At 39.4% G+C, this 13,467-nt stretch overlaps 1 protein-coding gene across 1 annotated transcript in view; it reads right to left on the reverse strand.

Annotated features, from left to right (window-relative positions):
* Positions 1–9,188, reverse strand: part of Jazf1 (JAZF zinc finger 1) — a 144,580-nt gene extending 135,392 nt beyond the window's left edge. The window contains exon 1 of the mRNA XM_015490175.2: positions 9,054–9,188. Coding sequence (XP_015345661.2) covers positions 9,054–9,166 — 113 coding nt within the window. The 5' untranslated portion in view covers positions 9,167–9,188. The remainder of the gene's footprint in view (positions 1–9,053) is intronic.
* Between the last annotated feature and the right edge of the window lie 4,279 nt (positions 9,189–13,467).

The raw sequence follows: 13,467 nt of genomic DNA on the forward strand, positions 1-13,467 counted from the left end.
GGGGCTGCTAGTAAGAGCATGCTGGCTACTGTAAGGAATTTCACTTTTATTCCATAGGAAGCCAATGGCAGGAGAGGGAGGCAACCCAACTTGGATTTTATACTGTCGATATACCGGTAAAGAATATTGGCCTGGAGAATAAACATCTACACTGAGCATTGTTCTTAGTGGTGAAGAACACAAACCCACACACACCAACCTGGGGTCTGTCTGAATATTCACTAGTCAAGAGCAGATGGCAGAATAAATCATTAGACATCCATACCTTAGAATGCATTAGATCTCTATTGACCTGTAAAGATGTTAAATGAAAAGCAAAAGAAATACGTGTGTATAATACATATCATACACATTTATTTCAGGCTCCCATATTTATAAAAGCTAAGGTCGCAACAAATAAAATCCCTATATACATGTCTACACCTGGGGAAGAATGTGGATGTATGCCCACCATGACATGACATTTATTAACTTGGTGTAGAAAGCTTGGTAGGGGGTTGGAGAGAGAAGCTGCTGATCTTAAATATATTGTATGTAATTTAAAAATCTATATCATTCAATAGTCATATAGCAAGTTGTATTAATGCTATGGTTTTGGGAAAAGAACCTGAAGATTTAGGGGCTGGGGACGAAGCTCATAGAGTGCTTGCCTAGCGGGTGTGAAGCACAGGGTTCGATTCTCATAATTGCATATAAATAAATTAAAAGATCCATTGACAACTACCAAAAAAAAAAAAAAAGAACCTAAAGGTTTCAATGACTCATTCCTAGGTTAGGGAACCTGTGTTAGGCAGGTTATGTTGACCTTGATGTATAGGTTAGGCAGTGTTTATGTTGACCTTGATGTATAGGATGACCACGGCCAGTAGAGAGTGGCAGGATGAGGAAGGACACCACAGCAGAGGGCAACACACAGAAGGTTTTGAACACGGAGCCGACAATGATTCTTTTGACAGATCTTTCGATGGAAACTGGTAGTTAGTCAGGGTTGCAGTGGAGACAGTGGAGGCAGAAAGGGAGATTAGTGAACCCTTGTGACAATTCAGAACAGGAAGTTGGAGCCTCAAGGGCAGACAGCAGACAGGGAAGCATTCAAGGGATGATGAGGGTGCAGATGTTAGGAGCTGTTGCCTAATTACTAGAAATGGGAGTGAGGGAAAGCAATAGACAATGAGCTCCATTCTACCTGGAAATAGATGGGTACCAGTAAACATTATGAATCCAAGAAAAGGAGCCATTATGGAGCAGATGTGAAACAACAGACAGGCCCTGGATAAATGGAGACTGTATGGAACATTCCTGTACTCACAGAGTGGTACAGCTAGGAAAGCGGGTTGGAGGAAACCTGGGATTAGGAAGTCAGGGATCCTCTCCAGGTGATAGCTAAGGTCATGGAACAAATACAGACAAAAGCAACACACTAGAGGCAAGATTTAGGGAGAAGCCAGTGTGGGGCAAAGAGGAAGAATAAGAATCAGGATAGAGGAGATAATGGGCCTAAGAGGGGAGAGTTTTCAGAAACAAAGTGGCCAACCACAATAGGCCAAGGAGGGCACCACCATCACCTATGAGCAGAAATGAGAAGGGAATCAACTTAGGTGCCCTTCAACAGACGGATGGATAAATAAACTGAGGTATATATATTTATAAAGAAATACTATTCAGCTATAAAGAATGAAATTATGGCATTTGCTAGTGAATGGATGGAGCTGGAGAATATCATGCTGAGTGAAATAAGCCAGTCCCAAAAAACCAAAGGCCAAATGTTCTCTGAAATGTGGATGCTAACCCACAACAAGGGAGGGTAGTAAGGGGAAGAATAGAAATTTGTTGGACTAGACAAAGGGGAATGAAGGGAAGGAAGGGGAGATGGGACTAGGAAAGACAGTAAAATGAATCAGATATAACTTTCCTATGTTCATATATGAATACATGATCAGTGAAATTCCACATTATGTATCCAATTAGAATGGGATCCCACAAGAATGGGATCCTAATTGGAATGGGTTATATTCCATGCATGTACATCAAAATACACTCTACCGCCATGTATATGTGCGTGCGTGCACGTGCATGCATGCACGTGTGTGTGTGTGTGTGTGTGCAGCACTGGAGACTGTCAGTAGGGAAATCGGTCTCCTAAGCAGGAACTGCTATGTGTTATGGTAAACTCCAAAAAATGGGTTTCTATACAGGGGGGGCAAAAAAGAAAACCAAAGTCTGTTCTAGATTATTTTAGCATCATGGGATTGTTACTTGCCTGCAATAAATTTAAAGATTTTGGAAAAATGTATCGTAGCTTTGAAATTGTCTCAAAGAGACATAAGATCAGCCACAAATATCGATGTGTGAACCATAAGTGGCATTATGTCCCTAAGCAACTTACCAAGACTCTGTCTCAAAATTTAAAAAAAAAAAAAAGTGGGGGGGCGGGGCAAAGGTTCAATCCCTGGTTCCAAAAAAAAAAAGCGATTTAAGTTGTATAAGTAACTTGCTTGACACATAGATTGCCCCAGGAACAAACCAGAGACTAAGAGGCCCAGTGTCTAACAAGTGAATCATATCACTCAACTTCCAAGACTCGCCTCTCCTACCACGTGTTCTGTGCCAGCAATACAACCTAATTATGTTGGAGCAAGCCAAAATGTCACACAAGAGCTCTTTCTAGCTTCCCAGTTCCCCTCAAGAGTATATGGTCTTTGCAGAACACAATGAGCAGGCCAAATCAGGTTAGAGATATTACAAGGAAAACCTGGCAGGCAGCCATCTCAGCTTTGTTTCAACTGATGTCCATAAAAACACAGACGAAGAAAATGGTAGCACAGTGTCTGGTGTTTGAGACCTAACAGCATGCAACATGTTTATGGTGTGCATTAGGCCACAAACTTCAGTCTGGGGTGCGCAGATTCAGTAGACAAAGGAGGACAATAGGAAAGTGTGTTTGGTACTGTAATAAATGACTGCTCTCAGAAGACCATAAACAGGTGGTTTCGTGAAAAAAGAAAAAAAAAAAAAACCCTGCTTTTAGATTTTAAAACAAAATCAAACGCTTCAGGCTTGTTTGTATAAAATAGAACGCCAGTGCAAGCTCTGCTAATTACAGCATTTTTTATGAGGCTATGACTGACTATAATCTGGCAAAAATGAGTCCAACTGAAACTGCAAGAGTGAGAGTTTGGGAGGATTAGGCGAGGTTTTGGAGTGGAAGAAAAGTGGGAAAGAGGAAGAAAGCTTTCATTAAATAGTTCACATTCTGGTAGGAGGGGAAAAAAAAGCATCCAGACTGATTTTATTTTCATTCAAAAATTTTACTTTAAATCCTTGAACACATTTCTAATGGCTGCTTTCAAGTCTTTGTTTCCCCAAATCCAACATCTAGGCCATGTCAGGGAAGGTCTCTATTGACTGCTTTATCTTGTCTAAGAGAAGATTCTCCTGTTTCCGTCAGGTCTTGCAGTTTTGTTGTATATTAGTGTGGTACCTAATTCATTCTGAAGCAGATGGAGTTTTGTTCCAATAGGCAGTTCAATTACAGGCTGATTATACTGAGCTTATGTTGGCCAAGATTTATACTTTATGAGACCAAACATCCGGAAACCCCGAATGTTTCAGACTAACTTGTCAGGACTCACCCCTAAATTCTCTCTCCTCTGAGGAATGATGGAGGTTTGGTTTTTAGATGTTGTTGGGGTACCTCTAGAACAAGCCATATTCTAGAACAAAGTCCTTATTTCTAATCTGTTGTCTTTCTGATTTATCAATCAGAAGACTAGGGTACTAACAAAGTCTCTATGTGGGAAACTTCCAGCCACAGGGTCCTTTTATTCCATTCCCAACCTTGTTGCAGCTTTTCTTTGACACTCAATCATGGACTTCTGGAAATCTGAACAGCTCCCTTACCTCCAGTCTTCCTTTCCTGCCCCAATACATGTACATACAGAAACACACACACACACAATTACAGTAGCCTTAGCTGCTCCAACCCGGGTTCTGCCTCCTCGACCTCGTCAGCAGAAAGACACTGTCATGGTCTGCTTGGGCTCTGTTCACTGGGCCGCAGTGAGGACACCATCCTCAGGTGGCGAGAGCTGGGTGACTGGTGGCTCTCGCCTCCTAAACTTCCTTTTTCTTGGGGAACTGTAATCCTCTACTACCTATTACCTGGAGCCTGAAAACCACTACCTCCTACAGTTGCCTAGTTATTTGTGGTAGGACAACTAGTAATAGCCATCACTGAGTATATTTTTATGCTGCAGGCCAGGTAAATGTGGAATAAAAGTGTATAGTATTGATTTTCATTCATAATAAAGTTATATTATAAGGAAACAGGTCTTTTAACACAGCTAGGTAGAGGCTCCTAGATATCTCACGAAAGTATCCCTATAATTCTTAGAATCAAACAAGTTTTTTCAGTTCTTTGGTAAATATTTAATGAGGCTCTACAATGAGCCAGACACTGTTCTGGGGTCTGACACACAGTTAGGGGAGATGGGAGATGTCTCTGTTCTCAAGGAGCTTCTTTCCTGGTGGAAATTGTTCTGGTCATATTCCAAAGCAATACTTCCCCTGCAGGTGTTCCTCCAACCAGCAACTTGGTAGTGAAAGGGGACTTACCAGGAGAATATAGAGAATAAAAAGATTTTTTTTTTTAACATAGCACTGACTATGTCACAGGTGCAGAACAAGTGCTTTATATGCACCAACTGATTAAATATCCACAATAAGGGAGGTATTATTAGAGATGAGGAAACGGAGGCCAAGACTTGCCAACTCTGTCACACAGCTTGGAGAGCAGATGGGACTTTAACCTAAACAGTCTAATTCCACTGCTTACCCTAAACCACTGCATTGTTCTACTTCTGAAATAAAAGGAAAATAACATGGAGGTGTGGAAAAAGCAGAGATGGTTTTTGAGGGAAAAATCTTCGTTTTTAATAGAGGGCAATTCGATGTCTGATCAGTGTATGAGAAGCAGATGGATCACCATTAAAAGAGGTGCAAGAGAAGGTGATCAAGCCAGTGCCTTTGGGTACAGTTTTGTCCTCCTTCCCAGGTGACTGAGAAAAAAGAATTCTGCAATTTGAATCAGAAAAAAATACAAAGCCATCTGCGTAAAAGACTTCAGGGTTCCTTGAGGAAACTGGGGAGGGTGGTGGAATTGATATTACTCCAGCAACCCTGAATTATGTGTCCAGAACACTAGTCCCATTAGTGCTTTAACAAAAAGCACCCTGGGATCAGGTACATGTTAGAATTATATTGCCCCCTTTAGAGATATAAAAGGCATATCAAGCAGAGGGGAGGAGACATTTAATTCATGATTTCCCAACCTTAATAATCTCAGTATCCTACTGCAAGTAAGAGGTAGGGTGTGTGTGTGTGTGTGTGTGCGTGTGTGTGTAGGGGAGGGCTATTGATTATTTCTTGGAAATACATTTTTATAAAACACACTTTAGAATTTGATGTCTAACTTTAAGAGCAAACATTAAGCCAAGTAAAAACATTTTTAGAGGTGAAATCTATAATTACTGCACCAAACAGTGCAGGGATCTGACAAAGAGAATTAGAGTAGAGCTATAGTATAGTTATAAGAAAATTTTATTAAGCAGTAAATGGTAAGGGTTGAATGTAAGAAGGCAGCAATTTACTGGGCATGATAATTCTTTACATCTTATATAAAATGCTATATATATTTTAAACATTAAAGTTTAAATGAATTGGAGTTATTTGCAAACTCCAATCATGTTATTTAATAAAAACATTTTGAAATAACAGTATAATTTAGAGCCTTGGTCATGTATGTTATCCCTTCTTAGTTATCTATTTCTGGGAATCACAAGTTATTAATAAGCTACCTTGTCACCTCAGTATGGCTACCCGAACTACGTTAATAACAGCTTGAAGGAACCACCCAGGGCAGCCTTTGCTTCTTAGCAAGCTTTTTGAGGAGACTCACCTGACTTCTCCCTGCAGTCACCTGTCCCCTGCCTTGCAGGTGAGTCAAGTGAAGGATGGCCTCCTGTGTGCTCCCTGTGCTCCGCCCTTTCTTTCCTATTGGCTGCAGATGTGAAGGTTCCCTTCCCCATGGGACCTGAGGCATATGCTAGGATTCACTGCATATGCTCAACCCAATTCCGTGGTAGTGATCTAACAGGAATTCCTGCTCTTCTCATGGTCTTTTAGCTTCTGCTGTTTCTATTGTTTGATCCTATTAAGCTGCTAACCTCCAGTTATTGAGGGCACGGTAATTATTCTGTATTATTTTTATATCTGTCCTAACTTACTTTTCCAATGTTAGTCTTCCAAATTCTCCTCCTACTTTCCTAATGAATACTTTCCTAATGAATACTCCAATATCTCAACAAGTCTAGCTATATGGCAATTAGATTCTGGAGCCTACCTGTGCAAGTTTGACCCCACTGACCCTTGGGTATTGTCATTTGCCCGCCCCCCATTTTTCTCACAAATGTACAATGAGATTTTCCAGAGGTTATCTGATATAGTACTGCAGCAGATTGAATGTAAAAATCCAAAATCCAGCCAATAGCCAGCCGATTTCCATAAAGTCATTCACCGAACAGACCTGCTTAAGGGAATCAAAGACTTTCCCTTTCTACTTGTAAATATGATTTTTAACATTATGTTAAACAGTATATAACAATTTAAAATAGCTAAATAAAGGCAATGATTTCTACAACTGCTTTCATCTTCTTTTAAATAACCCCAAAACGTGAGCTCCTTGTTAAAGACCATATCTCTCTGATGATTAGTCAATGTCATTGCCAAAGAAAGTTCCATCTCAATTTTGGGATGCCTAGATGTCCATTGGGGTTAACAGACATATGAACAGAGCAATATTAATCATTTCTCCGTCTTCACTGCTCAGCAAAATTAGAATTTATTTCCCTGAGGTTCAGGAACAAAAAAATGAACCTCTTATTCATTCAACTTAATTTTTTAAAAACATAGCATTATTTTCTGCTATATTCAGGATATTGCTGTCAAACTTCGTTGGTGTTGTTGTTCATTCTACCTAACTTATAACATTATTTTTTAAAATCTGTACTGGCTCATCTGGATTTTGACACTGCTGTGTTTCCCTTCTTTTATCAAAGGTTCAGAAGACCCCAGAACATCTTTCCACCATGGCCAGGCTTGCAGCCATCAGTTTCTTGGCTCTTTTCTCTACTCAGCTTTTATCTACCATTGACAAATTAGAGTGTCTACTGTGTGGAGAGTACCATGTTGGGAATGTGCCGGCTCCCCACAGAGGCATCCTGCGTGAGCAGCTGGTAATCTGGGCAAACTCTCACATGTCCTCCTCACCAAGAAGGCATTAGTGAATTACTGGCCCACTACATATGCCTACTTCTCCACCAGCTCAGACTTGCTCTATCATTTGTCTCAGGTCTATAAATATAATAAAATATCCAGTTCAAGATCAAGTCTAACTTGCAATTTAAAATAAATATAGGACAAAGAGGAAACCACCAAATGGTACCTTGAGGGGGGAAGAACAAAGCAAAGGGTGGGAACATTCTAGAGAAAAAAGAATATTTTTCAGTATCCAACTGGACCATCTCTTTGATAAATCATTTTCAATCCCAGGACTGGGTCAGATTAAAAGAGACTTGAGGGATTAAAATGTCCAGGACTAATGTGATGTTCTGGATTGGACATGGCCTGAATAAACCCACTGGAAATGATAAGCAGTATGGTTTAATATTGCACAATTTTGTACATATGACAGTGACAATTTACCCAAATCACAATAGCCACACTATTAAAAGTCCTATTCAATATCATAATTAATCTACATGCCTATTCATCTATCCCACAATATTAGTAGGCTAATAAAAATTATATAAGCCTAAGATATAACTAAAGACTTCTCAAAACCCTTGCTGATTGCTGAAAACACAGGCTCCATGATAAAGCCAGGCTCCATGATGAAACCCAGATAACCATACACATCTTTATTTGTATCTGATACAATTTTTAAAACCATGGTAATGAAAAACTATAGATCTCTTATGTTATTTCTTGGGAATACTGATGAGGAAATCAGATATGCAAATAGATGTTTATATTATGCATCCTTTTGAAAATATGCTTCATAGAAGAACTTCAAACAGCACAGGTGACCAAGTCACAGCTCTGTCTGGGCAAGAATTGAACAAGTTTCCTAAAAAGGCACTCAAATCAAACAGTACAGATAATTCATTCCCAACTTTCCACTCTAGGCTCTAAACCACAACTCTGGTACCAAGAGACTGGAAACACTCCTCACCTTATATAAAAGGGACAATCAATAGAAATTCATGGGCTGAATTATGAGCAGAGAGTTTCTTGTTCTCATTAAAAACTAGTTTTGCTTTTACTTTGTCTTTTTCGCTTTGGGAGTGTATGTTTTCTTAACCTAAGGTGATTTCAAGTTCTCTCCAAAAAATTACTGTCTCCTTAATTACTTGAGTTGGCTGAAACACTAAGTCTTCTTTTAGACCTGATATATCAAGTTTGAAACGGTTCCCTAAAGTTGGGCTCACACGTTCAGTTTAAGTAAAAACTCATGTTATTCTACACAGATGGGGTTAGTTGCTAAGAAAGTTTTTACTAAAAGATGAGCTGCTACTAAATTTCTGAAATTAAATTATTTCAATTTGTTATATCCTGATATATTCTGATATTCTAACCATGTTTTGAATCCATAAAGTACCTCTTCACCCCAGGATTTAAAAGGGTCACTCCAACATAAATCCATTAATTTCCCACATTGCCTTATGAAGTCGAAAGAGCATATTCTAACTCTGCATACAAAATACTTCCAGAATGAGCTTATAAATCAGTCACGTTTTTAGCCACATGCACAGGACTATAATTCTACATCTCCCACCAATGAACAGAAAATTCCAAATAGAAGTTGATTTAAAATAATCTCATGCAAACATTTTTAAGATTGAAAGCATTATTGTTGCCCTGTACTGCTAAAAATATGCATTTAAAAGGTAAATAAGTGGCAGATGAGGTTGCTATAAATTCTGAAAATGGCTTACCTATTAATGTAACTGAGGGCAACATAGGTTGGCTGCTGTAATTCTTGTTTTTCTAAAACACGTGGATCTGTATCTGCAATAAAAACACAATTACAATTTTTCAGGTTTTGCATCAGAATATACGAGGCTCCCACACATAAAGTAATAGAGGCTAACCAGAGAAAGAGATTAATTTAGAATATGTCTTCTTAAAGAAAACCCAGTCAGCAAAGCACAATCATTTGTTCATTCATTCATAAATAACAAGATATTGCATTACTTTTCAAGGGAATTCCAAACATCAACAGTGATAAAATGCCCATCTGTCACCCAAACCCTTGCACAATCCCCCTCATAAATATTGGTTTTCACTGCTTACAGTTACAATGTTGGCATGGTTTTCGGTGGTTAATCGGCCTAAGAAAGAAAGTCTCTGTTAATTATGCCCACTTCAATGCTGGAACAAATTAGTTTCCATTGGAAAGCTCCATCAATTTGAAAATCTACTGAGCATTGTTCTTGTTCACTGAATGCTTTTTTTGAGTTTGGATTCATATTCTGGAGGGCAGCTCTTCTCCTTTTTAAATGTATAATGAGTTTATTATAACTTTTCTAGACTCTTAATCAGAAACTCTCATACTGGGTTCAGAGTTAACAAACAGCACATTCACCAGAGGGGTTTTCTACTGAAAAAGGCAGAATTCATGGCGACATTCCATAGTGGCGCTTCTCTTAGCACGGTGCCAAAAAATGTACTTCTCACAACCAGGAACCTGTTCTCAAGCTTCTCACATGGAGAAATGATTGCCTAAATATATGCAAAACAATGTTTATATAATAACAAAAGGAAGAAGCAAAGGGAGGAAGGTGACCACACGCTGTTTGCTTAGAAAAAGTCTCAGACGGTTCACAGATTTCATTATAGCCTCCTCTAAAGCACCGCGTTATTATCCAGCTGCACTTGGCAGTCACACTTCCTTTGATGTCATGACAGATGTTGTTTCAAGCACCTTTGCACAGGAAGTGTTTACTGCACGTGGTAGATGTGAGATACATGCAGTAACCCCCATGTGCATTAACAGGTGACGGGGGAAGGCAGCAGACCCAGTGGCAGAGAACATGGGCGGCAAAAGACAGAGAAAGCCATTGACAGTGCTTCGGACTCCCAGCAGAAACTGGACAGCAGAGACAGTTTTATTCTCAGTGTTAAAGTTAAGAATCCCATGTTCACTTTATCGTTCTCCTGTGCCAAGAATTTCAGAGACACACTATTCAGAAATCCTGCTTCCTTTGGGTCTCTGCCATCACAAGTCTTTAAAAGCCAAATACTGAAACAAGAGACAAAAATTCTCTGAATGGCTCCATCAAGTCGGGTCTTGAGTTTTTGGCAGTGCAAATGAGAACAGATCAGTAACTCAGCATTTCCTCCCCCTATCATGATGACTTGTGCAATTGAGGCTGCTCCTCAATCAGGTTAGACATAGGGCAAGCAGCTCTGAGTATAAAGAGCCACTCTTCAAGGGATAACAGTTTGCAAACACAAACCTTCCACTCTTCTAACTTGGCTGTATCCACCTTTCTGAGAGGAACAGACTCAAGAGAGGAGACATTAGAACCATGCTCAACAGGTAAAGTTGCTTTGTCCAGAGAAATGGCACATTGGCATGCTGGGCAGGCCATGAGTGCAAATGGTGACTGACATTCCAATCCTGTGAGGTCCTCAAGGTGCTTAACGAGGTAAGAAATGAGAGATTGGACACGAAAAACATGAAAATGGAGAGAGAGGAGAGAGAGAGACAAGGCAATGATTGCAAATGTCCTTGTGGGAAATTTCTCAAGTGCTCACAAAATGGTTCTATTTCAAGGTTAGTTATAAAGAATTCAGGAGCTTTGTTTCGAGACAGGGATCCAAACTCAATTCACTAAAATCCATTCCTTCAAAAGAGATGCATGAGACAATTATATAAGGTTTAGTATTTCCAGGGGAAAAGAGCACAAGTCAGTCTAAAAATGTATATGAAGGAGTAAAGTGTTAAGAAGCCAATAAACATTTTAATAATACCTTTTATTTTTGTCTGTTCCTGTAACTGATTTTCAACCTAACAGTTTTCCCACAAACCATCTTCTAATGCTTTCCTTTGTTCTCAAATTATGTAATTATTAAAATATTTTAAATATTACCTTTCTAAGTTACCTTGATTTTGATTTCTCTTACTAGTGTGTACACATGCAAGTGTGTGTACAGATATATGGACGCATACATTTATGTTTTTCTTTTCTACTTCAAGCTTGTTATAGTTTGGATCTGGAATATTCCCCAAAAATCCTTGTGTTAAAGACATGGTCAATAGCCTATGGTGCTACTAGGAGGTGGGGGGACCTTTAGGAGGTAGGGCCTAGTTGGAAGAGGCCAGGTCACTGGGGAATGCTCTTGAAGGGATTATTGGGAGCTCAGCCCCTCCCATTTCCTGGCCACCATCAAATGAGCCACTTTCTCTGCCATGTGTTCTCTGCCATGATGTAGCATCAGAACCAAATGAGCCCGAACTGAAACCTTTGAAACAATGAGCCAAAATAAATCTTTGCCTCTATAAGAGGCAAAAGATTACCTCATATGTGATTACCTCAAGCAAAAACTGATGCAGAAAAGGCTCTAGTACCTCGCTGGGAAAGAGACAGAACTATATATAAAATTCTGTGCTTCTCTGATGTTCAAGTAAACCATTCAAATAAATGATTTTGGCACATGACAGTCACACAAATTGCATCATCATCTCGTTTCATAAAGAATCAAAAATGTTTAGCATTGTATTTTCAAAACAAGATTTCGAATGTTTTCTAACTTTGCTTCACCACATTCTATAACCTATGATAGGCTTATGCCCACATATCAAATTATAAATGGGAGACAGACTTCTGGACGCTTTGAAATGCTACCTTCACCATGACCAAAAAAGACCACCTGGAAGTACCTTGGGCAGGACTCTTTTTTCCTAATAATGGAAATTCTGCTGTCTTGTTTGTTACCAAAAATTATAGATGGATGTCTCCCAGGCCTAAACTCACTCATATTAAACATTTCCTTGGACAGCCTTTAGAATATTCATTAAAACTTTGAGTTCTTAAAATGAGATGAGGCACTTGGTATCCAAAACTCAGGAGAGGCCTGTGAACTGCTACTGGAGGACCCACATCAGCTGCTGGTCCCAAATAAACATGGGCTTCGTCATTCACTTCCTGGCTGGCTGTTTCGTGGTGATCATGACTCACCATTTTTATGAGTTTAGTTACACTACCGAATGCTTTGCATTCAGTAAAAGTATAATAGCTGCCTTCATTATTTCTCCTTCCCTGACAAACGTAACTGTCTGATGTTAGCTATACACTTTGTACTGGAAAAGACTGCAGAGGGAAGAGACTAGGAATTTTGCGGTAGGATGGTTTCCTCAGGTATTGCACAATGATGTCCTCCTCATGAGGATTATGAGGATAGAAGGAACACAATCAGGTTAAACTGGAAACTATCTACTGGATATTAATGATCATTAAAATTTTTTCTTATACTGTGTGCCATGTCATTTGAAAATTTTTGCAGATAAGTCCCTATAATTGAGAATCTAATAAGAAACAAATGCTCATAGCACACCACCTCCCAGATATTTTTCTGTCCTAACCAGAATTGGAACAGCAGCTACAACTGTCCAGATACAAAAACCACATAAGTGGTCTGTGGATAGAGATGCTTGAATTTTTCATAGCCACATGACAATGCTTAAGTTGGCAATTTGGCCATTTCTATAATGTGGCCATCTACAGCCACACATAACACTACCACTTCTACATCAATAACAAGTGACGGGAAGATAAACTTTCCCAACAGGGCAGGGTAATGCCAAGCTCAGTACTGATGAACTATGACCCCATTTCCGTTTCAGCCACCCCCCCCCCGCCCCCACTGCACACTCTCTCTCTTGTGTATTCAGACCTTAAGTTGATTGAAGGTTAAAACAGTTCAAATATTAAAAAGTCTTTGGAAGTACTCAAGTGATAAAAACCATCAACTTACTTCAAAGTTCCTAAAAGAGCATCTCTAAAGTGGGTGGCAACATGTGATTTTTATATTATAATCTCAGAGTAATATTCCAAATGTACAGCTCCATGGTAAGAACTTAGCTATTTAACACTAGAGCCAGCACACAAAGTAGAAGATTTCCATAGGTCATGGGATCTTAGAGACTCATGATTTGATAGGCTCAATTGAATTACAAGGGCTCAAGTTGTCAGGGCTCTACCTCCCATTGATTCTCAAGGTTAGGGGTGGTGGGGACTGGTAAGTTGTCAGAAACCAGGAATGGAGCCCTTTTCTATAGGAACTAGAAGAGCAATATGACTCAGGAAAGGCCAACACCACCAACTCCCTTGCTCAAAACCATGA

Source organism: Marmota marmota, unplaced genomic scaffold (assembly GCF_001458135.2).
Source record: "Marmota marmota marmota unplaced genomic scaffold, marMar, whole genome shotgun sequence".
Taxonomy (NCBI): domain Eukaryota; kingdom Metazoa; phylum Chordata; class Mammalia; order Rodentia; family Sciuridae; genus Marmota; species Marmota marmota.